The sequence below is a fragment of the Rissa tridactyla genome, chromosome Z (assembly GCF_028500815.1).
Source record: "Rissa tridactyla isolate bRisTri1 chromosome Z, bRisTri1.patW.cur.20221130, whole genome shotgun sequence".
In the NCBI taxonomy this organism is placed as follows: Eukaryota; Metazoa; Chordata; class Aves; order Charadriiformes; family Laridae; genus Rissa; species Rissa tridactyla.
In genome coordinates this window covers 3,992,546-4,019,881 of record NC_071497.1, presented here as the reverse complement: position 1 = coordinate 4,019,881, position 27,336 = coordinate 3,992,546, and the positions used below count along the sequence as shown (strand labels likewise).

The window sequence follows — 27,336 nt, the reverse complement described above, 5'->3', positions numbered from 1 at the left end:
CACAAAACATGCCGCGTTGATGCTGGGGCAAAGCAGACTGTTCAGGGCTTAGACCTTACCAAGCTGTAAGCTATCACAATTACCGTTGGTCAGGGAATATCAAGAAAAGCCAACGGAACTTGCAACACCCTCAGTACACAAAACAGAAAGAAGCTCACCATTCAGCAGCACAAAACAAGCATGGTTTTTGGAATGCAAAAATCTCATGAACGATGAAATGTAGAGAGAAAGCAAAGCCAAACGTTAAGACAGTATCAGTAAATACTACGTTCCTGTGTCGATTGTTTTTGTTTTTTTCCTGTGCCAATCCCCCAGTCTGAGCAACTTACAAGACCTCTCCAGTTCATCCGCCTATGCTTATGGAGCATTGCGTGATTGTTATCTAGCCCATAACAAGTGCTGCCACGTCTGCAAGAATACAATTAGATTTTTCAAGTCCACTGCAAAAAGCTAGAAATAATGCCTCAATCCGGACGAGACAAGGTGCATCTTGCTGAAGAGTTACAAAGAGAAAGTGACACCTACAAAGAAATAATAATGAAAATTCCTCCATCTACAGAGGTACAGAATGGTAGCATCCCCATAAAAGCCAGTCTAATATTCAGCCACAGCAGAATATTAGAAAACTGGCACATTCAGAATAAGGATATGATTCTTAGGTAAGTTTTTTGATGACTACTAAGGGACCTTTTAAGTTTTCCATCACTTTCACTATCTGCAGAAAATAAAAACGTCCCTGAAATGGTTTACATAAGAAATTACCACCAAAAACAGAAACTGCTGAAGCAGACAATACCTGTACTGTTCCTAGAAAATACTTGTTAAGAGCAGTTCATAGGCTCAGTCCCAAACACTGAATCTTTTCCCCTAAATCTTCACCTCCCAAGCAAATCTGCTAAGATCGCAAAATACTGACTTAAAGTTGAGCTGCATTTGGTTTTGGTTTTAATGGTAGGGGTGGGGTTTTCTTTACATCAATTTTACATTTTATGTGGGGATTTTTGCTATTGGATTCTAAAGCATTTTATTTGACTTAGAAGTTTTCTGTATTTACTCCCAAGCAAGATTTTCTCTTGCATGGTAGAATCCTTCAACTCTCATTTTCCCCCTTTCCCAACGATTATACTTAAATTAATGTAAATTATGCCCATACTATATATAGCAGAATTTTGCCCCATAAACACCAATGTTCATCCTGCAAATATTTCATGCCGTTTACTTTTTGAGCAAGAACACGCTTAGAAAAATCTGCCTCTGGTATAGCAGAGAGGAATTTTTATTCAAACTTCAAGACTGAGACGTTAACTGAACATTAGGAAGACTGCAATTTCCCAAGAAATACCAGTTACTCCTTCACTCCCACAAATTTTATATTAATTGTCTCCCTACCATTTTTCACCATTATATTTTCATAATTAATTTTGAAAAAAAAAAAAAAGAGGCAAAATGAAAATATCTCAACAGGAAGAATGTCCTTTCCTAACAAAGGCTATTTGTAAGATGTCTCTCTGAACGAGAGCGATGCAGTACAGAAATCCTAGCTGATGGCCACATATCCCACTGGGGTTCTACATGAGGTGTCTGCTCATATTACTTGATCACTTCTATGGAGTCACTGCAAGTCGTTTTGAATTGCTTTAACTTTCTGTATGAATGGACTGGTATTGATGGCTTAATAGAGGGCAACACAGTATTACACAGATAAGAATGTTACAATACACACTCGAAAAATATTAGGAAAAAATCTATTAACTTTGATGACCTTAACCTCTGTCTCCAATAAATTCCAAGCTCTGATTGTTTGTGTAGGGCAAACCTGTTCCTAACCCCAGGATTACTGACAGTTAAAAGGCAGCTGCTTTTCTGACAATAAAGATGAACACAGGATGGATTAACTAAGTTTTAAAGTTATGTGGTTTTTTATATATAAGAAGAGTGGGACTTAAGAAGAAGTAACTCCAATTACCATACAGGAAATCTGGGAGATCAACCCACAAGAACTCTTCTGGAAGACACCTGGCAAACTAGAAATACATCCAGTCTCTTCAACTACTTCAAAAATTCATTCTCTGTGGTGCTTTTCTTCTACTAGATAATGCAGAAAGAGCACCAACTCATCATAAACAGTTGTCATCGTCTCCACAGCCACCAGAGCTGTAGATACTGAAGAGAGAGCTGCTGGCTGACATCTGGATGATTGAAGCACATTTCTGATACAGTTTATCATCACACATAGTTGCCTGCCCTTTGCTATCACAGCAGGGTTAATACAGATTTTATAAATTTCATCTTTGACGATGCAAATGCTTGCTCGTTTAACGTCACCATTCATTTAGAACAGTGAAAGTATAAGCCTATAAATGAAAAAAAATCTTTTCCCTGAAGGATTTTACATTATAGTCCAGTTCAGGTTAAACTACAAAAACAAGACTTTGAAGTAGCAATTGTAAAGAACAGTTTATTAAAATGGAAGTTTGTCAAACCTTATGTATCAAAACTAAGGCCACAGCTAATGCTAACACAAAGTCAACCTCAAAAGGTTCTTATGATACAATTTAGAAATCCTATACAAAGCTATTTTACAAATGAGTACTTGAACATTCTGAAATGCAGCATTACTTACTTGTTCTAAAATGATATATCATTTATTCTAGTGACAGTATTTAAGGATAAAAAATACCGAACTATCAGTGCACACAACCTGCCTTTATTTTGGTCCTGTGAGGAAAAGTAATTTTCTGCATGACTCCAGCTACAGAAATAAATGGAAGTACAAAACATTGTAATGGAAGCTGCCAATGATTCCCCCCTTTTGTGCGGAGTTCATTTCTTTTCTTCTGATGCTAAATATCTCCAGTCATAATAGCAATAAACTCTTCTTGATTGACTGCAGAAAAAGAGAAAATCGTTAGACAAACAGCAACCATTCACAAACTGTAAAAGAAAAGAGTGCGTATCTGTATTATATGTTTTACTTAAAGGCTTTCCAGTTAGTATTTATTGTGTTTGATCCATTACTAATCAGGGTTTACCAGTTTGGACTTTTTGCTTCTAGAAGAACACAGATTTTGCACTTTTCTTTTCTCCCCCATGCAGAAGGAGAAGTCAGAATGCAAGTTTAACTACATGGAATACTTAAGCCAGAATCTAGCTCACATGTAACAAGCTATTATTTCTAATTATGGAAGTAAAAATATTCTAAAAGTAAAACAAGACAGAAAAAGACACTAAGAAAAGTATGTAAAAAGATGGCTATGCAATACATTATATTTTATTATTACGATTCTTGAAGATTTTAAATATGTTTTAACTATTTAATGTTAAAATGTTAACATTTTCTTAAGTGCTTCTTAAGCAACAATGCTGCATCTCCAGTTACGATCAAATTTGGTGTTATTCTTAAAATCGTTATTCAGACACTCATGTCCAACCCCCCCAAACCATGGTATTCCTCTCTCTCAAACCTGTAACATTTGCCAAACACAAAATGAACTTTAAGATCATTTACTAATGATTCCATAAATTAGCTAGAATGAAAATGGACTTTTGACAAGCTTTTCCCCATCTGAACTTTCTTCATTCTTCAGTTATAATTAACAGAAATTTTACACAAATGTACTTGAAGAAATTGAGACATAATAATAAATTAATTAGCAGTCATTAATTATTTTGCTGCACTTATACCTGAGCTATTGACCTTACTCATATGTTAAAACAGAGCCACTGTAAAAGAGTTAACCAATGAACGCGTTCACTCTGCAACTAATTATTGCAGCGAGGAATGATTAGAGTAAGTCAGCGGTATGGGAAAGACCAGAAACGTATGAAGAATTCTCACTGACAATTATCTGTCCTGGCCAATGTGCCCAACCTATTTCTAAACAAAGCACTGAAGAGTAAGTGCTATATTTACAGGTAGAAGAAAATTAAACAAATTCAACTATGTTAAAGAATTAAAAAAAAAAACCAAACACTTAAATCTGACCTTTCAAAAAAATATGAAACAAGTAGATTTAGCCTAGCTTAGGACCCTATACTCTGAAATATCAGTCTGTCATATAGCTACATCACATTCTACTACACATAAGGACTATGTTGTCTGTATGACTTTAAAAAGCATTTCAACAGCTTTATCACAGTAACACCACAAATACAAACATCCCCCTCCCCCAAATATTCTCTGGTTTAAAACATCTTTGTTAAACAATGCTGCAAAGTGGAAATACAGTATTATAATGACAAAGAAATTTTGTAACATTCAAACAAACTGCAAAGAGAAGTGTAGTTACAATTCCCAGTAACCCAGGTAATCCTAGTTAATCCTCCTCAGAGTTAGGATCTGTTCACAAGTTAAGCGCAATGAAATCAGAAGCAATCATAGTCTTTCCTAGCGTCAGATTTCCCTCAATTCCATTACATAAGTAATCATAAAAGAATGAACTAGTATCACAGCTAATATGAAGACAATGTTAATTTGGACTCTGGAGACTTAGAGAAGTGTATTATTTCAGTGAAGGGTTTTTTTGTGGGTTTTTTTTTTTCCCTAATTCTGTGCCAAAATCTGAGACCTAAGACTGGATCGTGTTTCCTACAGATGCATCCACACAACATAAAAACTACATGAGCTGACAGCATGGAGTTTCTAAAAATAGTCATACTCCAAAACAGAAGTCACTCCTATGACCAGGAATAAGAAAATAAGACTATTTACATTTTCAAGGCAGACATAAAAATGTCAAAAATACTTTCTTCTGCAGAAACTTATGTACAGTGTACCAGTACAGCTCAGTGGTTTCGCTGGAAACACACGGCTTCAAGTAGCCTGGGTATCGCACAACAGACCTTATTTCACTATGAGCCAAACAATCTCCCAAATGTAAGAAGGGTGTAAAACCACAAGTGATATTATTCCTATATTTGAAGTGTCAATTAAAAATGCTACCAACTAAGTTTCAGATTCTCTTTCTTGGCAGAAAAAGAAGGAGAATTAGATGACAGCAAGATTTTGCTACATGACCCAGATGTTTGAAGCTAAACGGAACAGTGATTCACAGGATTATTTACTTTTTCAGAATGAATCTTAAAAAGCTAGAAACAGCATCAGTTTTCTTTCAATAAAAGAAAACACACAGAAACTTAAGGATAAACAGCACCATATACAAACATTATGCTGTCAATCTTCCATATTCGATCTCGTGCTTGCCTGCTCTAACAAAGAGAATGAATGGATGAATGAATAAGAGGAAACTGAGCCACCCACTTTTAGCTGATCAATTTGAATTCAAAAATGTAGCACTGACACAAAATAATTATGACTCAGTAACCTTCCTGAAAGGAGCTAATAGTCTACATTCAATTTCTAGTGACCAAATAGCCACATGACATCCATGATTCTGACAACTCAGTTGGCAGCTCCAGGAGACCGACTCAGAATAAAATGTGCTTGCAGATGACTTCTACTCTTGCTCACCTCTACAGCCACACCTTAAAAAAGAGAGAAAAAGAAATAGAGAGAAAAAGAAATAGAGAGAAAAAGAAATAGAGAGAAAAAGAAATAGAGAGAAAAAGAAATAGAGAGAAAAAGAAATAGAGAAAAAAAGAAATAGAGAAAAAAAGAAATAGAGAAAAAAAGAAATAGAGAAAAAAAGAAATAGAGAAAAAAAGAAATAGAGAAAAAAAGAAATAGAGAAAAAAAGAAATAGAGAAAAAAAGAAATAGAGAAAAAAAGAAATAGAGAAAAAAAGAAATAGAGAAAAAAGAAATAGAGAAAAAAGAAATAGAGAAAAAAGAAATAGAGAAAAAAAGAAATAGAGAAAAAAAGAAATAGAGAAAAAAAGAAATAGAGAAAAAAAGAAATAGAGAAAAAAAGAAATAGAGAAAAAAAGAAATAGAGAAAAAAGAAAAAGAAAAAGAGAAAAGAGAGAAAAAAGAGAAAAGAGAGAAAAAAGAGAAAAGAGAGAAAAAAGAGAGAAAAGAGAAAAGAGAGAAAAGAGAAAAAAAGAGAAAAAAGAGAAAAGAGAAAAAAGAGAAAAGAGAAAAAAGAGAAAAGAGAAAAAAGAGAAAAGAGAAAAAAGAGAAAAGAGAAAAAAGAGAAAAGAGAAAAAAGAGAAGAAAGAGAAAAAAGGAAAAAAGGAAAAAAGAATTCGGGAGGAGAGGGGAAGAGTAAAGCTCACAATGCAGTGTCCTTATAACTCTTCCTTTTAAAAGCAAAACAAGCTCAAAATTAAAGTATCTACCTAGACTAGCAATCGATCTGATGTATTGAAAAAACAGGCATCATTCCTTGCCTGCTATACAGCTACTGAAAAACCAAGTAAATAGGTACCCTGTTGTCTTCCGGAATTCACAGCTGCAATCCTGTGTGTCACTGCACATAAAGAGATGTCTGAAAACAGGATTTACAGCTTTCACTATACTGACCTGCTTCTATTATCCTATATGAAACACTGAGAAAAACCAAAATCTATTTGCTCAGGATGCAGCTCTGAGAAAATCTGATCAAGCAGTGAGACAGTTCAGGGATCTCAGCAGCAAGAAAAATAACACTTAAAAAACTGAATGAATAGTTTTTTCCCATCTTAGCTCCCTTACACATCTCACCTGTGGGATCAGATACCACCAGCACAAGAAACAGGTGGGAAGACACAGCTGGCAGTGTGGAGGAACAGCAAAATTATGCAGTATGGGTTTATTAAAAAACCATGGCCTCAGACCGTAGAAAGACAGCAGAAAACAACAGCTCCGAAAGGAAAGAGATCACACACTTTTCTCAACACGTACTTCAGCAGTAGCAGTGTCAACATTAACACTCTTCTGGCAGTTCAATCACTGGCTTTTCACTATCTTTTGTCTATTTACACCACTGCAATGGAACAGAAGGTTCGCATTTCCTCACCACTGACCATGCTCAAAATGTCCTGCTCTGCCTCTTGAAAGTTTCAGTACTTGAGTAATTGTATTCGTAAGTGTGGAATAATATCTATCTCAAACAGCATCCAGGGGAGGAGTGTCTGTCAGGAGGCTGATGAGACCACCTTTTTTTTTTCCGCTAGTATTGAGGTTTTGAGTCCAACAGATGCAACGTTTCACAAGTAGAAATACTATTGTAACTGGAAAAGTTGATGAACTGCTAGTGAAATCTCAGATGTGAGTCACAACCCTGAAAGAAAAACTCAGAAGTAGCTTTCGATGACTGTTAAAAATGCAGTGTTTATGCACACTGTCTTAAGTGAGTGGTCCCCAACATTCAGAAATTAAGGTTTCTGGTGTAAACGTAAGGGCGTTCTCAAGTTAATGAAAAAACCCCAGTTTCAGTGGTCAAGAAGATTAAATAAGCATAGTATCAAACTGGATTTGTTAATTCATTCTTTATCTAGCTAATAAACCCCTCTGCAGTCCACTCTGCATGGACCTTGTAAATTGCCCAGAGCGATTTTTTACGGTGTTCCCCAGCACTCTTAAGTTCAGAAGTATGTTAAAGACCCATCCAAGCGGATCCTACATAGACTCAGGGTACAGCCAGCATGATTTATTACTTTAATACTCCATATCCGACTAACACACTGAAATCACAACAGTGACACGTCACCACTTAAGAAATATTGTGTGGGTTTCTCTTAGCACTTTAATTCTCTTACTGATTTAGAAGGAAAAAATAATGTCATTTAGATACATGGTATCTCCCATGTACGAGTTCCATTACTTTCACCTTCAACTACACTTTCACCAATCTTTTAACAGATATTAGTTGAATTAGAGTTAGTGGTGAATCAACTTGAGAAATCAACTTGATTTTTAGACTCCAAGATGTGTTTCCAGGACTACTAGCTGTCAAAAACAACAATTTCCATTATTTGTAGACTAAATTAAGTTTGAGATGAAAGTTATATAGAAGGATACCAAAGAGGATGTTTTCACAACACAACTACATTTAAAAGGGGACAAAATTACAAACAGACTGTATGGGGTTTTGTTTGCTAACACGTACTTTCTCCATCTCCATCCTTATCAAATTCTTCAATCATAGCCCGTAGTTCTTCATCAGACATATTTTCACCCAATTCTCTAGCAACCCGGCGCAGGTTTCTCAGACTTATTTTACCAGAGTCATCATCATCAAACAATTTGAATGCCTTGAGTATTTCTTCTTGTGGGTCTCTGTCCAATATCCAATCTGTCACTGTAAGAAGGACACTTAAATTAGACTAAAAAATTCTGAAGGGTAAACTCAGAATGACCTTAAGCAGACTAAGGCAATGCGATGAACACACACTTCTGGTTTTGTCCATTCTTTCATTTGGATATATTTCAATTCAACGTGCATATTTGTTTGGCTGTTATCTGACCTGTCTTTCTCATCTCTCTTTTCCCAAGCTGAGTTTCTCTTTGGGACAAACCTGTTGCAGGGGAAAGCTACACAGCAATTTAGACACATTCATGCTTTCAACACATTTTTCAATAGGAATTAAAAGTATACACATGCCTACTCTGTTCCAAACTTACCTTTCAACACAAGCATCAGCTCTGACAGACATGTGATTTTTTTTTTTCTTGTATTTTATTTCATATGTTTTGATCGGGACGAATTTTGACTTGGAAATCATTGAAACACTACATAATGAAAAACATTCACATGGAACCTCTCTTTTAGATACAAAACCACACTAACAAAAAACCAAAAACAACTAAGCCGAGGGGTTATGAAAAGGACGCTGCTATGAACTGCAAGATGTTAATTCTGCAAGGATTAATCAGTATTTATAATTGCTTTTATCACAACCATTTGTCAGTTTCTGAAACAGAAAAGACAAACTTGCCACATAAAATATTTTTCTAGTAATTATTTCAGACATTTCTGGAACTAGCCATAAATATCTTCGTATCTTTTGTACCTGCTAGTCTTGTATTACAGGGCTTGCTATTTATGACTTTCATCAAGCCATTAAAAACACATCAACCCTGTTTATGCATAGAGAACCACTTAACATCTGGTACTGTCTGCAGATGGAACGCCTGCTCTGGCTTAGCGAACTTGACAGGGAAAAGTTAGATTCTAGCTCGTGTAAGCTCACTACAGCAGTGAAATTTATATGTCTACATAAATATCTCGTATTTATACTAAATTTGAGTATTTTAATTTAAAACAACTACACTGCATGACAGTCATCATGTCATTTGAAAAATTGTACCTTTTGTGGCAAAAAGACACACTCAATGTTAGCTGAATAACAACAAATCACTAGTTTTCTAAATACTATAGGTAACATGATTGTACAAAATAAGACAAAATGTAATTGCATCTTTATACATTTCAGATGGGCCATTCCTACACTTAAAACCATAAATAACATTAAATTATGAAAAATTGATGGCTCAAGAATTGCTTAGCTATATTCAGCGGCTCTTCACAATTAAAGTTTCTATAACCTATTTTCTGTAACTCCCTGATCTTTCTGCTAGAAGTGGTATCACGTTTAATTCTGTGTCAAGGTCATATTGCATCACAGCAGCACTCCAATTCAATTCAAGTTTTGGGACAGATTTGATTGCATTCCAAGTATATCTTGTGCTTTCTACAAGAATGTTCCTAGCTTCTCACAGCACTGAACATCAGGAATTAAAAAAGAATTACACAGTAATTACAATATCACAGTATAATGATGCAATTATAATATTATCATTGTTATTAAATCAATACTCTCACTTTATTTTTTTTAATTTATTTGTTAAAAACTTAAATCAGGACTGATCACATATATCTCCCTACAGGATTTATTTTTGGTTCTTTTCTGACTTACAATTTGCTATGACCTGGAATACAACTATAAAAATATTATCTGTCATTAACAACACATTTTGTCCAATCCTAACCTGTTAATTTGTTAAAATTTACCACATTTCAATCAATAGCTATTTTGCCACATTAAGCAGATTGTTATTCATAGCCAAGAGCGAGTATACAGGTACTACACTGAGGGGGCGGGGGAGGGGGCTCAGAAAATTTACAGAAATCTAATACCTTGAACACGTAGACTGGAATAATGAAATAGAGACATAAAGCCATACATGTAGAAATCCCACATAGCTGAATCTTTTGGTAAACACAAATATGCTAAAGTATAAGTTATATGTAGCAACCAAAAAATCCCCAAAGAAACTTAAACTCTCATCTTTAAAAATTCTGCAGATCACTACATACTCAAAGTATGTCAAACTGTGCAATACACAGTCTTAAGATGAAAGAAAAGCCTAATGAAATTCCACTGTTTTTTATCAACAGTTGAAAATCCTTGAAGTACTATATTTAACATCTGCTTCAATTCTCTTGTCTTCGTTATATACAAAGTCTGCATTCAGTTTGCAGTTTGTCTGTATACACACTCCTTCCCATGAAATTCGATGCCAAACACTTTTACCACAGCAGGAAGGAGAATATTATAAAATCCATAAACAACACAAGAATATCTACATTTTAAGTTAGCACTTATTCCTTTGTGTAAGTTTGAAAAAGATCAGGACTGTGTATACTCTATTCCTTTTATACTGTGGCTATCATTCATCTCTGCATATCAAATTGAGTATTCAGAATACAAAGATTTATTTTCCTTCACTATTGACTTTTATTAAGAAAAATATGAAATTAAAGCTTCCACTTCTATTCCTTAATAGTACTAGATAACTGAAAAAGCACACAAAGTACTGATTCCAAATTGTAGTCACTACTATAGGCTAAATTTCTCTAAAGGTACACAATCAAACACATACCAACTTCATTAAAATCTTCAAAGGTGATCTTGCCTGTTGCTTCTCGATCATAATCTTTAAGTATTTTCAGTACATCAGCTTTTTTCACATCAAAACCCAAGGCTCTCATTGCCACCTTTTGGAATAAAATGGAAGTGCAACCATATATGAAGATTAAAATAAGGATTTAACAGATTTCGTTTTATTTTCAGCAATTACCTTCTTGCACAAGAAGGAAGTGCATATCAGTGGTTTAGCAACAATAATAAACAAAATTAATAAAAGAAAAAAAGGTTTGGATATAAAAATTGCCTAAAACTACTATTAGCAAATGGAATGTCAAATTACTGGGAAAAACTAGCCTTTGCATTTTCAGGGACTTCACAGACTGGACCAAATGCTTCTTAGGACAAGTAGATTTTTTTTTTTTTCCTCACTTCCAAAACCATTTCAAGTACTGACCCTTTTTCAAAGACAAAATTTAAAATCATTCTTCAAATTATTCTTCTTCAGTACTCATACTAAGTATGTATGTTTTTATGGGTTTACAAGTCCACTTACAAGTGACTTCACTGCTTTTCCAGTGAATGACAAAAACGAACCCATTTATTATTTTTCCATTAGATTAAGAGTACATGTTTAGTTTTCCATTTGAACTGTCAATTTCTCAGCACACGCTACCTTGACTTCCTCCAAATTGACGAATATACACTAAACCAGAGCTGGAAAACCACAATCCTATTGGATATAGCCATAAAAAAAAAACCTATGCTATATGCTGATATTGTAGAGAAGGACATAGTCCTTTTCTTTACATATTTCTATTCTTACATAGTATTATCTTCAGGAATATTTAATTAGATAGCTAAGAAAGAGCTTTATAAATATTCATGATAGTTGTGAATTCAAAGCATACCGTAACTGGAAAAAGCATATTAACAGTCCCAAACAGCCCCCAGTACTACCCCACTCACTGTGGCTGCCAGCAAAGACAAAATACTTGAACTCTAAAATAAAGAGAAGGGAGTCGCTATACCTAATACATTCCTGTAAAAGCAATTAAAGTAAAAAGAAGAATTTTTTTTCCCCTTTGAGTTACTTGGTAGAGCCAGAATGTGGAGCCAGCAGGTTGGACTAGGTATTCCTTCACAAAAGAATATCACCCAGTATGTGACAGAAATACTGGCCTCTCCAAAGCCACTTTTTGCTCTTGATGCAGTATAATTAGAATAAAAATTCATAAAAGATTTAAAGACAATTTAATAAACTTCACGTTGTTCTTCTAGAGGCTTCTAGATAGGAGTACTCACAAGGAAAAACCTGCCATGCTAACCTCCGTTTGCTGATAGCTATCAACAGGAGAAGCTTTGTGGGGAAAGGAAACTACTGAGCCTCCCATAAGAACAGCAAATAGCATACCTCACTCCTACAATCCACAGGCTCCCTATTGCAAAATGCAAGTGGGTAACCTCTGGCTTGTAGTCAACAAAGTTTGATTTACATCTTTTACCTATGTATCTGAAACCTGTGGATTTTCACAATGCCAAGCTTCAGATTATATAGTGCCTTCAAAAAGAAACAAACAGCTTTTCAAGAGCTTTTCCTACTTAGTCATCTGTCCAGGCTAAACCCTGGGAAGCATCCAGACCAGTGTTATGCAGGATGCTACAGCAATTCTGTTACTTTGTCAAGTACGTACTGTGGGAAAAAAAGCTATTCTTACACCAATACAGTATTTCCTTTTTTTTTTCCCCCCAAACATCCTCACTTCTTTAGTCCAGCAAGAGATCTTGAACGTGGAGTATTCTTTAAAGATACAGACAACGTTTTAAAAATTGACTAAGGAACAGAGATATATTATCTGCAATAATTTTTTTTAAATTAAAAAAAACTTTTACCTTTAGTTCATGATAATTTATTGCTCTATCTTTGTCTGTATCAAACAACTCAAAGGCATCTTTAATTTCTTGCTTCTGTTCCTCAGTCAGTTCTCTTCTTTTCTTCTTTTTAGTTTTGTCTACGGAAAGCTCATTCCTATATAAGAGGAAAGAAATTAAGTGTAATTAATTTCTACTGGAAAGATACCATTGTACATTAAATTTTCCACCAATAAGAAACTTCCCATAATTGCACAGGCCACATTCAATCTCTTCCCAGCTTGTCCTCCCAGTTTAAAATAACGCTAGAAATAGACAAATCCTTTGTGAAAGCTGAATGACACCTCCACTCCCTCACACAAAATAGAATCAGCACAAGCATCTTGTTTGACAAATAACAACAAAAAAGAGGGTAGAAAAACTAACAGTTAAAAAGAATACTTGAGGCTTATAATAATAGATTATTAGTTGAAATGATACAACACCTGCAAACACTTTATTTCTAAACTGTAGCTTAGAAGAAAGAATTTTGAGACAGACAGGCCGTTGGAGGCTTAACCAGGCCAGACAACTGGGTTGTCTGGCTACTAAAGTGGGCATTAGGTGCCCCAAATCGGCTTTGTTGCCAGTAATAGTTCTTAGATAAAAGGCATTTATGGATTTTTTAAAATCCTTTAAATTGCACATACGCAGACACAGTTCCAAAGACTTTTTGCTGGTTTTGGTATATACGAAAGAGACAAGTCCCCCAAATCAGCAAATCTTGCTCAAAGACAGCCCTCTTTTCCTTGGCTAGCCTAGAAATAAGATTAAATTTCCAAATAACAGACAGAAAACACACAATTCATATATTGGGAACAAGAGTTAAAAAAACCTTAAAAGGATGGCACTGATAAAAGATACTTTGGACTAAGCTAGTTTTGCTGTAACTGTGCTTTATTCCCATCAATGAGGATTACTACTGCATCCAGAGTAATCACTTGGAAGATGTCCACTTCAGAGTAAGAACTTGTAAAAAAAAAGAAAAACATCTGAGATAACAGATGATATCAACTAAGACTGTTACAGTACTCAATGTACACTCTTGGAAGAAGCAGGCACGTGAGAAGCTCAGCTGCACACTGTCGCTGTGATGAGCGTGGCTAATTGCAGCGGTAAATCCCCTCCATTCTGTGATTGTGCATCCAGTTATGGACACCCCAGTACAGAAGAGATGTACAGAAAACAGATAAAGTCTAAAGCAGACTACCGTGCCTGGTGGCTGCAGCACACATTGCATGAGAAGCTGAGGGAGCTGGGTTTCGTTAGAGCAGTGGGGCAGAGGGACTAGGTGGGGAAGGGCTAAGTGCTGTCCTTCACTACCTAGAGCGTTATTACACAGAAGACAGCAACAGGTTCCCCTTAGAGGAGCACAGTGAAAGGACAAGAGACAACAAGACAAAATGCAAGAGGAGAAACTGCAGCTGGATCTAAGGGGAAACATTTTCCCAGTGCAACTGTTTATGTGTTGGAACCATTGCACTGGGAGACGGAGGAGCCTCCCATCATCAGAAATTTTTGGAACCCAACTGGAAAAGGTGCTCAGCAACCTCATTCAGTTTTGAGTGGGACCTGCTCTGAGCAGAAAGCTGGAGTAGATGACTTTAGTCCTTTCTAAACTGAATTATCGTATAATTCAGGTTATGCTCTCAGGAAAAGGGTTTTTTTTACTCTCATTTGTTTATTTGCACCAGAGACAAAATGAGTACTGTGTCACCTATTGTAAAAGGCATAAAAATTACTGATGAATAAACAGAAATCTGATTTTTAAGGATATTTCTTTTCCAAATCTCCTGTAATGAGCTGCTTTTTCTTCTCCTTTGCTAAGGATTTGCTAATTTTAATCAAAACCAAAGCTTAAACACACAGCTGGGACTTAGTTTTCAACAATCACTGAAGCTACAGTAAGAATACAGTAAGAATTCCAAATATAGACAGGAAAAGTGCAAGCTGCACAAGCTGGACCCAGCTCAGACCACAATATTCTCCAAGAGTGAGAAGACGTTAGCAGACCAATTGGGACAGCCTGATTTCACACAGGCTTTGGATTACTATAGCTTTTGGAAGGACTAAAATAACTCTGAGCTGGCTACATAATTAGGACTGGGAGAGTAGCTCACATCCAGAGCGCCCATGTTTTGCGAGCTGCGAGGATGAAATCCATTTAGAAGCCTGAAAGCAGATTAACGCCAAACTCTTCTGGAAGAAGGATCTGGCTACTCAAGTGTTTATTTAGTGCTTAGCATAAAATATTAGGTTCTTTTTCAAAAGACGGAGCAGTACTTAAATGCAAGTAGTTTAGCGCCACTTCTTCTACAACCACTTTTACTATATGAAGCGAGAAGTTCCCAAGACTTGAAAATTAAGGGTCACATATGTCATATAAGCGCATTAATTACGCCTGAAGACAATGATTTGACAGGTATAGATTTCATAAGCCCCCTTTATAAAGCAATTACTGAACCTGCATTAAAAAAAACCAAACCAAAACAGTCTAATTTAACGCCTATTAAAAGGCTTTTTGAAGGTGTCTTACTTCAAGCAACCCAGAAGCGAAGCCCACAGCGCCAGACGCCCTGCCCTCCCTGGGCGTGCAGACGGCTGCGGGGCCCGATCCGCCCACGGCCCCCTCCGCAGGGATCAGACAGAAGCGGCGGGAGACTGCGGCCGACCTCCACCGCCGCACACCACCCACGCCCCGCCACTTCCCCCCTCACCCGCTTCCCGCCGCCATTTCCCCCAGTCCCTTGAGGGGACAGCGGGGCCCTGAGGGAGGCGGCCGCCCCCACCCAGGGCCTGAAGCGGTGGGGGGAGGGGGGAACCGCCCGGCTCATACCGACCTCAAAGCCAAGCTCATGCTGCCGACGCCGAGCTGAGCCGCGGCGGGCCGGGCCAGGCCGGGCTGCACCGCGCCGGACCGGGCCGCGCCGCCTGCCCCGCCACAGGGCCCCGCCGCGCTCCCTTCCCCTTGGAAACGCGGCACAACGCCGCCGCCCGCCAACCCGCGCCCTCGCCGCCGCGCCGCCGCCGCCTGATTGGGCGCTGGCGAGGATCTTCCCGCCTCCGAACGCCGAGCACTCGCTTACTGGCTACAGGGCTGCCGCTCAAGTGGGGAGGGGCGGGGTTTGGGGTGCTGCTCCCCAGAGTGCTGCGCGGCGCGGGCAGAGGTGAGGGGAGGTGCTGGCTGCCATGGTGGAGGGCTACGCCGTCTCGTTCGGCCCTGGCACGGCTGGCGGGCTCTTGGGGCGCCTCGGAGACTGTGGGCTGTCTCTCTGCTCGTCCCTCTGGGTGTGCCATGGCTGTGGCAGAAAGGGCCCCCCATCCCCAGGCCCTGCCCGCATCCTCCTCCGCTGGGTGGGACGGCGCCATCTTGAGTGTGACCGAGCGGCGGGTTGCGGAGCAGCCGTGTGAAGCGGCGTCCCCGCCGTCCGGAGCCGGGGAGCGGGCACGGCCGCGCCTGTTGGCACGCCCGTCTGTTGGCAGCGCTTTGGAGAAGCTTCCTGGGAGAAGTGGCCTCTGTCAACTGAGAATTGGTACTTGTTGCACCTTCAAGATGGGGTCTGGGAGCTCAGCATCAGCTCAGAAGCATGAGGGCAGATGAGATTCATAAGTGTGTTCACAGACATAATATTCAAAGTATTTGGAAACATTTGTATTGAGCTTTTCTGTTAGTGTACTGACTTTGCTTTCCTAAAAATTTTGTGGGGAAGCAGTCAGTGTTCCATGAAGACTGAAGACCTTAATGTCTAGTTTGAGTTCTCATTGCCCTTAATATTTATATGTGCTTTGCAGGCAAGTGAATGAGCTAACATTACATACTCTGTGGGTGGGGACAGTACTCATCTCACTGGTAAGAAAACATTGGCTTGGAAAGAGCACTGCCTTGGTGCTCTGGTCACACAATAGATGTCCCTTGTGTCTTGCCACTTGGGATTCCATGAGCAGACAAGGCTCTTATGACCAATGCTGAAACAGCACAGTCCAGTGTTACTAGGTGCACCAGGTGGATGTTCAAATCTTTCCTAATACTGTCCTGAGCATTCTAGCTAAATTCACTGAAAACGCTAAGGCAGTTTAAAAACGCCTTCAGGCATTTCAGTCCTGCTGCCTTCAGGACTGGCAGCATGTCTTAAAGGTGTTCTACAACTGCAAGCATGTGGTTTTCCAGTAATAAACCAGTAGCAGCTTGACCCTGACTATGACTGTGCCCTGTTGGATCTGAACAGCTGGAATCAGTAGGTGTGCTCAAGACAGGTTCTTCCTGAACAAAGTCAAGCAGAGATGAGGCTTGTTTATCTGTCCATATTAATTCTGGTCCACAGATCAAGTAAGCAGAGGCACTGTAAAATGTTTGTAATTGACCTCTGTTAACAGATGGTAGCTTTGTAACTAAAAGCATAAATTACTGGCAGGTTTGACTGAAGCTGTGCTGTAGTGAGATTTTTGATTAGAGGTTTTTCATTTCACTCCTTGCTGTTTGAATGTGTCTGCAAGTAGATGCATTCATCTAAGCAATTGCATGTTTGCTTTCAAATCTGTTTTTTTTTTCCCCCATTTGAAGCCAGGAGTGGAGTACAGGTCCTGAATGCAGGTCTCAGAACTAGGAGCTGGTAGCTCTGCAGGCCATCCGTGCTGGTTACGTCAAGGCAATGTAGTAAACAAACAAGCAAATATACCGGCAAAATAATGTTTTTGTGCTTCATACAACATATTTACATGGACAGAGATAAAAGGAGAGCATTAACTGAGTGGTGAGAATGCTCACCTGGAGCTTGGGGGAGGCAGGGTCATGGTCCTGACTGCACCAGCAGCCCTGAATCGCCATCTCTCCCCTGGGACTCCAGCCTGCATCCCCTCTGCGTGTTGGTGCTGGAGCTCAGACTGGACTTTGGCCTGGCCTTGAACTTGAGTCATCAGCTTGCAGTTGTCCAGCAGTCGCTGGGCTGCTGACAGGTCCGGTTACTGTCACCTTGCCTGCGCTCCGTGGGGAGGTTGCTGTCCCTGCTTGTGTTGCAGTTGTCCTTGGCTTCTAGCTTGTCCACTCTTGTAGAGCACTCCTGTCCACACTACTACCTGGCAGGTATACTCAAATACCTGATACTGAATGACCCTCTGAGTATGCTTCCAGGAACTGGAGATCCATGTTCAGGTCTCTATTTCTAAACTTAGCAGATAAGCCAGAAATTTGCCTTGTTGCTTCCAAGGCCAAGGAGTTTGTCATTACTTTAATGAGAAGAAATGCACAGCAGACTACGCACTTTCCTCTAGCCTTTAGTTACCCAACACACATGCGGCTCTCCTTGTGTTTCCTACCGCCAATAGAAGGTTGCTGGCAGTGTGAATTCTGCCTGTAGGTGCATATGTGCTTCACTGAACGAGTGAGAGCAAAACCTCCCGCAGTGGTTTCAGGTGGTGGAGGTAGGACTCCTCGCTCTTCTGCTGTTCCACCATGGTATTTCCAGATGGGAGCACACAGCCAGGTCTGTTGTAACCACTTCCTATGCCTAACCTGGTTAGGTGACCAGTGAAGGTGGGCTTGAAAAAATAAGGACAATTAGGGTCTACAAAATCCACAGGAGTAAATGCACCCCTATGTTCTCTGCCTCTAAATTTGATGATTCCCAACCAGTCTCATTTGCAAGTGTAGGAAGGGAGAATGTCTTACCATCATACCATTTACAGCCGTTGGTGTTCGTAGTGATGTTGTTATGCTTTGCACTGAACTGTAAGATCTTTAGGGCAGAAGATCTCCAAGCAGATTCCCAGTGCAGCTGGTGCTGTTCTTAATGGGATGCTATGGCAAAAGCTCTGCTCCGGAAACCAAAATGCCACTGTTTGTAAATTTAGTAAAGCTGGAAGCAGTGCTCGTATTGCGCATGAAATGGAGATGCCAGGAATTCAAAACTGAAAAGACAGGCTCAAAATATAATAGCTAAAAATAAATACTTGATTTTGGGTATGGTAGCTGTGACGTGCAAACCCTTACGTTTTCAGAGCTGGCAAAACCCCTTCTAAAACTACCTCTTATGATTAGAGTGGATAAACTAGAATATCACTAGCATGTTCCTCACACCTAGGTATTGCCAGCTTAATAAGGAAAATAATTGTTTATTTGTGGCCTGCACTTGTAGGCTTTATTATTGGCTGTATCTTCAGCTTCTAATTCTTTTTCAAACTCATCTGTTGCTACATGAAAGCCATTCGTGGGGCTGTCTGCCAGCCGTATCTTCCCTTTGAGTGAGTATGTTGCCTTTTCTATTCCTAATTTCATTAGTATTTGAAACCACTGTACATGGTTCCCTTGTCCCAAGCTGAATTTGAGGGTCCAGGACATTACAAACCTCATTGTGGCTGTTGAAAAGAAGATCAAGTATCAGAACCTTCTGCTGTAAAGCAACAAGCTGCTTTGTCAATAAAATTAATCCAAAAAATTTCTAAAGGAGTAGGCAGCTTCCTATGCGTTCCTCCCCTCAGGACAGCAAACCACCGCAGCTCTGCCCCTGCCCTGATGGAGCACCAGCTGGGAAGTCTACAGCTGCTGCTCGTCCAGCCCAGCCTGCACTGCCCAGACTCACCGCACCTCCACACCGCAGGCGGGTAGGCTGACCATCGTGATTTTTATTGTCTTTACGCAGGAATGTAGGAGAGGAGCAGAGAAAGGGTATTCCGCCTGTGTGTACTCTGAAGAAGCATTAACTGAGGTGTGATTACACAAAGCAACATGGTGGTACTGTATAGGCTAGTAGTAAAGTGATTTAACATCACACTAGTTTTCTGGGCTAATTACGCATCTCAGAGGACTAGGTTGCTTTCTGACTAGCCTGGATATCCATGTGCTGCACACGTGCGTGCAGTGTAAATATAACGTAGCATGTTTTTACCAGCAAAACCCCAATGTAATATTTAGCTTCAAATAATGTTAAATTTAAAATAAAACCTAACCTTTTCAATTTTATCTGCTCCTGTGCTTCCTAATTCAATTTGGAAATGAGGGGATTGAAGAAGAATTGGTTTTGGGTGAAATCTGGTTGAATTTTTAGACACAAGTTACTGCTTAATGATTTCAGTAATACATGCATTAATTATAAATAATAACTTGAAAGTGTCGGTTAAATTCTTACATCTAGATTTTAAAAGTTAAATATTGATAATTCCTCCTTTGACATACATTTTTCCACCCTTACCTCCTTCCCTCTTTCCTAACAGATCTCCATTTTTAGTTTTCTTCGGCTACAGATACCTCCTCTTAAAAGGCAAGGTGTTAACATTAGGTTTTAACAGCGTTTGTTCTAAAGCTTATCCTGAGCTCTGCTGTATAGCATCCTACAGTCTAAGATTTAACAGTAAGGATGCTTTTTTGCCCTGTCCCTGGGAATGTTCTCTTTAGCAGCAACATGTTTCTTTCGTAGTGACATGGTGACAAATAGAGATGTTCACTGAGGTAAAAATAAAATGAGATGCTGTAGTACTGAAGTAATTTAAATGACTGTTTCATTTCCATGTGTATTAGAAAGACAATTTTTAAGACCCCTTGCTCCTCTGAGATAGCTGCCTCACAATGTAGCATCTCTTGTGAAACACACGGTGTAGTTCAACATGACTAAAATAAAGCAACACATTCATAGCTGCTGTAAATAAAAATTGTATGTGACTGGTAAGAAACTGCAATCAGATTGCATGCACAGCAGAAAGAAAAATAGAATTTTACATTTTAAAACTTAAATGCAAAGTGCCAAAGAATGAACTAAAACACCAATTGCCATGAAGAAATCCTTTCTACGTGAGCAAAATACGGAGTGAATATGAGATGAATGCGTAGTGAAAGAAAGGTATCAGGCAGCCTGAAGGCTGTTCTTACTTACTGTGGCTAAAGTAGCCTCCTCAAACTCCGCAGCTGTAAGGAGGACAACTGTGTATACCCTCCATGCAGAGGCTAGAGGACTTACAATTCAAAGGACCAGAATTCAAAATTATTTTGACGAACTGACGAGGTGGTCTGGAATCAGTGATATGAAACGGAATGAAGGCAAGTTGACAGTGCTTTATTTCACAGGAGAAAACTCCAGTGCAGAAAAGCAAGATGGGAAGTAACTGCATAGAAAATATTATTACAGAACAGAACTTGGAGATTACAAGGGACCAGAAATAGGAATATGAATCAGTGATGTATTAGGAAGAGTGCAAACATGTAAGGCAAGGATGAGCTTGTTCTATTCTGCTTGACACTGGCAAAACTTGACTGGCATACAGCTTTGCAGGGCGTACTTTAAGAGAGCAATAAAGAAACTGGAAGGCTTTTGAAGGAAAAAACCAAAGGAATTAAGTCTTTCCCTATACATCATGTTTTCAAGCTTATGGTAGCTGACTGGTAAGTTTTCTGCTATGTAAAAAGATGTTATGAGGACACTGCATCCAATTGTAACAGCTTAGTTTGCACAAAAGGATAATTTGGACTGAAGGTGAAGAGAAGTCTTAAGTCGATCAGTAAGCAATAAGGCACTGTGGAATGACCTGTATGGCCGACGCTGAGCCACAGGGCTGCCCTTTCTCTGTTGTGTTTCTTATCTTGGGCTCCAGACACAGTGCTCTAGATGGTGGATTTCAGATATTGTGAAGGAAAAGAGGCCATTTCTCAGGGTGAGGGAGAGGGGAGAAAAGGTGGGGGAACTCATGGGGAGGCACAGACAGAAGTTGGTATGTGAAAGAAAGCAGCAGCAGAGGATGTGGGATGAAGGAAAAAGCTGGTAGCAGGCCAGAAACATGAGGCAGTTGAGCCACTAGAAAGTGAAAAAGTGATGGAAAGCAGAAAAAGTGGGGCAGGTAGACTTGGGAACCTCTAGTTTTAAGGAAACATTCTGCTTCTCTGCATGAAGATGGTGCTAGGTGACCTCAAGATGGCCTTTCTTTGCCTTCTGTTTCATACTTGTCTGTAAAGAAGTGCAGTAAAGCATTCAATTTCTGATCTGCAAACCAAACCTATCCCCTTATCTGCTGAATGCCAATGAAGAAAATTCATTCTTGTTGCTAGGAAAATTTACCATATCAAACTTGATGTCAAATATGATGATTTTCACAGTACATGTAACAAACTTTTTCCAACTCATTGTCAGACCCGTTTATTGAGAAAGGATAGGTGAGAGTGATGGATTTTGCTTACACCTTGAGTTCCTAGTGCTCCTGCTTCAAACAGGACAGGTGCAGGACAGGAGGTAAAATGCTTGTAACTGGGTCACCGAAATCTTTGTGTCCTGTGCTGGGGTGCCGCTAACTCTTGATGTGCATCTGAACTCATTACTGACCCCAGACAACAGAGAAAGGCTCTGCCCATCCTTTGTTAGACACAGAGTGGAAGTTGTGTGTTGCCACATTTTATAAACGCCGATCTGAGGTGTCTTACTTCCACTACAAGTTACCTTGTTCCTAGATGTGTAATGGGGAATCATTGATACACCGCTGTACAGCGCTCTGAACTGATGACACCCGATCAGCTGGGGTAGTCCTGATTGTTAGCTTGTATGATAAAAAACTCCTCTGCATCACCAAAAATGACAGAGGAAGAGGGCCGTGTTGTGGACCCCAATAAACTAATCTGAGACGCGGAGCTTCCCAGCTGTCTGCTGCCATGCTAGTATTTTTTATTCTTTAGATAAAACCAACATTGTAATATTTTTAATTATTTTAATTGCCTTATTTCCCTCATAATTACAATTCATTAATTTTCCTCATAAAATCATCTTATATCTACCTATATTTGACTTCAAATTCTGTCCTCATCACCCCATAAAATTCAAAATTTAACAAGGTAAAATAGTTTTGAAAATAAGATTGTATTTGTGATAATTGGAAAGAGATTGACTTGAAGACTGCACTTGACACTGGAACTCCTGGAAGGAAAACAAATGCACTGTATTAACGGAACAACCACGTGTCCCTGCAGTCCAGTTATCAGCTGTCTGGAAGGAAGCCCATCTTTATCTTTAAAGGAACAGGTGCATCTCTCTATCTTCATTTATTCTTGGCTTTATACAGGCACATTTATTTTCTGCTGGTTTTCATGACAGCAGCTGCTTTTGTTATTCACGGACTAATTTCCATGGAACTTCTACAGTTTATCGGTTAATAAGGAGTCCTGTATTTTATTAGAAACGAGACAGCAAGTATTCTAGGCATTATTTCAAGCTCCAGTTACGTGCTGAACAAAAGCTGTGTGACCATTTTTGTTTCAAGTACAGTAAACAGCTGTCATTAGCTACTGTCTGTGTGGAAATAATAATCTACATCACCACAAACTGAAACTGACCCCCAAATATATGCTTTCATCACATCCATGCTTTCTGTGTGCAAATTCCATTGAAAACCTAATTCTGATTTCTGTTAAAATGTGGGGTTTTTTTCCAAGAAGTACCCACTTACGGTTTTATACAAGCTTTGCAGCATTAGTCTATGATATATAAATGTTTCTAATGCAGTCCCTTCCTCAGAGAAAGACTGCTAGCAACTGCTAAAGACTTTACATTTCATTTAGAATAAAAAAGTGCTGCTTTTAAAAAATACCTAGAAATTATGACTGGACTGCACAGGATTAAAACATTTTTATTATGGTTATCTATGATTAAATTGCTTTTTGATGTGTAAATTGATGTTTAACATCACAAACATCTTGACAGATTACATAGCAAAACTTCTCGTCTGATTTTTTTGTTAATTTTCCAGTCTACCAAAAACTGCATTAACATACATTTAGATTTTACAAAAAAATCAACACAGTTTTGAATGCCCAAGATGTTGCAATATTTAAACTTACAATGTATGTTTTAAATATTTAATCCAAGTAGTGTTAAAGGGACACTGTCAAACTCTTATGACTAAAACTTGGTAATTCTTAACAAAAATAGTCAGAGCCAGTTGTTTATGCTTAAGACATACCATTTACCTAGTAGTGAATTTCTTACAATACAAAAATATTTCAAGGCCTTCAAAACCTACTTTCTACTAAATTATAGCAGCAGTTTACTAACACATCCCATTTCGGGCTATGTTCATATAAAGCTCACTTCTTACCTAGGAAATTATTCCCTAAATTTTGGTCAAGGAAAAAAACCCAGGCAATTGCTGTACCTACATATACTTCATGGACTTAAGCATGGCTTAACAGGGCATTTTGACACTGATCTGGGTATTTAAGGATCTTGTAGCTGATACTGAGCACAGCTTTAAACACAAATGATGGAGGATATCTCTTCTTTTGAATGGGCATGCCTTTAGCCATCGTGAAGGTGAGACACTTACCAGCTGGTTGCTCTGGCGCTGGGATAATGGGGCCAATACCATAGACTTAGACAGTAGAGAAGCCAGGCAGTTGGGAAACCTGGCCAGAGATGGAAGCATTGATAAGGTGCTTGGGAGAAAGCCAAAAAACTCTCAGTCCCTGGAGGCAACTCTCGTCAGCCTGAAAGGGCTGACTTTAAGGACAATATCGAATGCCACCCGAGCAAATGGACCACCATGGAGAAAGGTATTAAGTACCTAAGAAAACTGTCTGTGCAACAGGTCATTTATGGTGACTGGTGAGTGAAAGTAGACCCTGACGAAATGCCATGCCAACGACTTACGTTGCGGAAGTCTGTGCAGAGTGCACCACCGATGTATTCCCACACATTGTCAGCAGTGGTCTGGGGAGGATCTGATGCCGACACACCAACTGTAAATGAAAGTGGCTAACAGAGTAGAATAGTACAAAGACAGCCTCTCTCGCCCCTTCACTGCTGTGGCTGTGGAGAAATATCTGAAAATGGCTGAGAAATCCAAGAAATTATTTGAAAAACTGTTTGATAAACTGTCCAGGATGGAGACAAGATCCCACTCTTCCCCTGCGTGGACGCACATTGCAGGTGTCAGGAGAGCCCTCCTAGGAGAACAGCTCAAGAGAGATGGAACATGCGACGAGGTACCCTGTGGTTTTACCTCCACAACCATGATGAGGACATGAGGAAGTGGGATGGACAACCTACCGCTGACTCACAGGCATGAGTACACAACTTGCAAAGTGAAACAAATAGAGTTTTTCTGGGAGGATGGCTGCTGCAGTCTTTGGTAAGCGGTTCTCTGGTCCAAGAACTAACCCAAATTTTGATAGCTACACGAGCCAAATGAACCCATCTGTTAATCACGGGTACTATGCTCAATATTAGAGGGGCCCTGCCTTTGGCCAGGTGAAGGAGAAGGACAACCGAGTTTATAGACTGTGTGGATTCGAAGGCCTGGCACATTAAAGCCACAAAAGTCTAAAGCCCTGGTGGACACTGGTGCACAGTGTACCCTGCTGCGATCATAGAGGGGCAGAATCCATCACTGGAGTGACGGGCGGATCTCAGGAACTGACTGTATTGGATGCTGAAGTGAACCTAACTGGGAATAAATGGGAGAAGCACCCCATTGTGACTGGCCCAAATGCTCCGTGCATCCTTGGCATGGACCCCCTGAGGAGAGGGCATTTAAGGACCCAAAAGGGTATCGGTGGGCCTTTGGTACCGCAGCCACAGAGACTGAGCACATTACCCTGCCTGGTCTTTCAGAGGACACTTCTGCTGTGGGGCTGCTGAGGGCTGAAGAACAGCAGGTGCCAATTGCTACTACAACAGTGCATGGATGACAATACTGCTCCAACTGAGACTCCTGATTCCCATCCAGAACCTGGTTCGTCGGCTGGAGAGCCAGGGAGTGATCAGCAAGACTCGCTCCCCTTCAACAGCCCTGTATGGCCAGTGCGAAAATCTGATGGAGACTGGAGAGTAACAGTAGACTATCGTGGCCTGAATGGAGTCACACCACCACTGCTGAGCATTGCTGTACCAGACATGCTACAACTTCACTATGAACTGGAGTCAAAGGCAGACAAGTGGTATGCCACAACTGACACTGCTAATGCATTTTTCTCTATTCTTTTGGCAGCAGAGTGAAGGCCACAGTTTGCTTTCACCTGGAGAGGTGTCCAGTACACCTGGAGTACTGCGTGCAGCTCTGGAGTCCTCAGCAACAAGAAGAACATGGACCTGTTGGAACGGGTCCAGTGGAGGGCCACAAAGATGCTGCGAGGGCTGGAGCCCCTCTGCTATGAGGACAGGCTGAAAGAGTTGTGCTTGTTCAGGCTGGAGAAGAGAAGGCTCCGAGGAGACCTTATAGCAGCCTTCCAGTACGTAAAGGGGGTCTACAGGAAAGCTGAGGAGGGACTCTCGATCAAGGATTGTAATGATAGGACGAGGGGTAACGGTTTTAAACTGGAAGAGGGTAGATTTAGATTAGACACTAGCAAGAAATTCTTTCCTGGGAGGGCATAAGACCCTGGCTCAAGTTGCCCAGAGAAGCTGTGGCTTCCCCATCCCTGGAGGGGCTCAAGGCCAGGCTGGATGGGGCTTGGAGCAACCTGGGCTGGTGGGAGGTGTCCCTGCCCAGGGCAGGGAGTTGGAACTAGATGATCTTTACGGTCCCTTCCAATCCAAACCGTTCTATGATTCTATGACTGCCCCAGGGGTGGAAACACAGCCCTATTTGCCATGGACTGATCCAGACTGCACTGGAGAAGGGTGGAGCTCCCGATCACCCATGATACATTGACATCACTGTATGGGGTAATACAGCAGAAGTAGTTTTTAAGAAAGGTAAGAAAATAATGAAAATTATTATACGGTAAGGGAGAGGGACACTCTGTTGTTTATTTAGTGGCTAGCCCAGCCTAAACCATGACATCTGTGAAAGGAGGAAAGTATTACATAACCTTGCATAATTTTTAGACAGAGATGCTTTTTTATTTTGCAGCTGTTTTTTTCACCAGCTTTTACACCTATTGAGAAGACTTCCACTCCCCCATGCCTTAGACAGAGCCCAAACTTTGGGCTCCCTTTCTGTGGGGTATGATGAGAGGGGTGGGAAAAGCCTCCCCCTGAAGTGGAAGCCAAACAAATACGGTTAAACTCCAATAAAATTTGGGAAAAACATTTGCACTCTTTTTAGGAAAGTATGTATGTCTATATACGAAAATATCATCAGACAGTGTCCTTTTAAAAAAGTTAAATATATACAGACTGTTAGAATAATTACACAAACTCTAATCATTTCAACAGTTTTTAAACATCACACATTCAATTTTTGTAAGCAGGTTACAATGTCATTTAGCATTTCTCAACATATTCAACCTTTTTTGTAACAGAGTCAGATGCAATGCACTTTACTTTTCATAAAAAACATATGCATCAAACACCTCATAAGCACACAGTGAACAGCTCAAGTTACATTCACTTTGTGGTAACAAGCGTACCAGCTGTTTAATCCAGCACCTGCAGCAGGGCAAGGTAACGTTAAAGCCTCCATCCTTCCCCTGCCACAGAGCAGTAACAACCGAGTTACAATCCAGTCACATAAAAATACTCTTAAACACAAATAAAACCTTAAAGCTTGTCACAGACCAGTTCTCTCAAATTTTCAGAACATACTCTGTAAATAAAAATTTCTTTTATGAGCTCAGAAAAAAAAACGACATCAAGCAAGGGCTCAATCCATGTTGTACGGACTAGTCTAACACATTAATTCATTAGTTCATACATTCTCTAATCCTAATTCACACGCCCATAAGCAGCATAGTTCCCTAGCCGACGGTGAGAGTGCTCATTCTTGCTCATCT

General features: G+C 39.8%; 1 protein-coding gene across 2 annotated transcripts; it reads right to left on the bottom strand.

Moving 5' to 3' along the window:
* Positions 1-2,438: 2,438 nt before the first annotated feature.
* On the bottom strand, positions 2,439-15,645 carry CETN3 (centrin 3). 2 transcript variants are annotated; one of them, XM_054186155.1, is made up of 5 exons: positions 15,500-15,645; positions 12,642-12,777; positions 10,765-10,879; positions 7,988-8,179; positions 2,439-2,887 (listed from the first exon to the last, which is right to left on the bottom strand). In XM_054186155.1, the coding sequence occupies exons 1-5, from the start codon at positions 15,514-15,516 to the stop codon at positions 2,844-2,846; spliced, it is 504 nt and encodes a 167-aa protein (XP_054042130.1). In that variant the 5' UTR covers positions 15,517-15,645; the 3' UTR covers positions 2,439-2,843. The 2 variants fall into 2 exon arrangements, with proteins under 2 accessions (XP_054042130.1, XP_054042132.1); XM_054186157.1 differs by lacking the exon at positions 2,439-2,887 and adding an exon at positions 6,165-7,159.
* Positions 15,646-27,336: the final 11,691 nt, after the last annotated feature.

Coding starts and splice junctions, on each gene's coding strand:
- CETN3 (XM_054186155.1), bottom strand. Junction 10,880..12,641: donor TAAATTATCATGAACTAAAG/GTAAAAGTTTTT, acceptor TTATTCCAAAAG/GTGGCAATGAGAGCCTTGGG. Junction 8,180..10,764: donor TGAAGATTTTAATGAAGTTG/GTATGTGTTTGA, acceptor TCCTTCTTACAG/TGACAGATTGGATATTGGAC.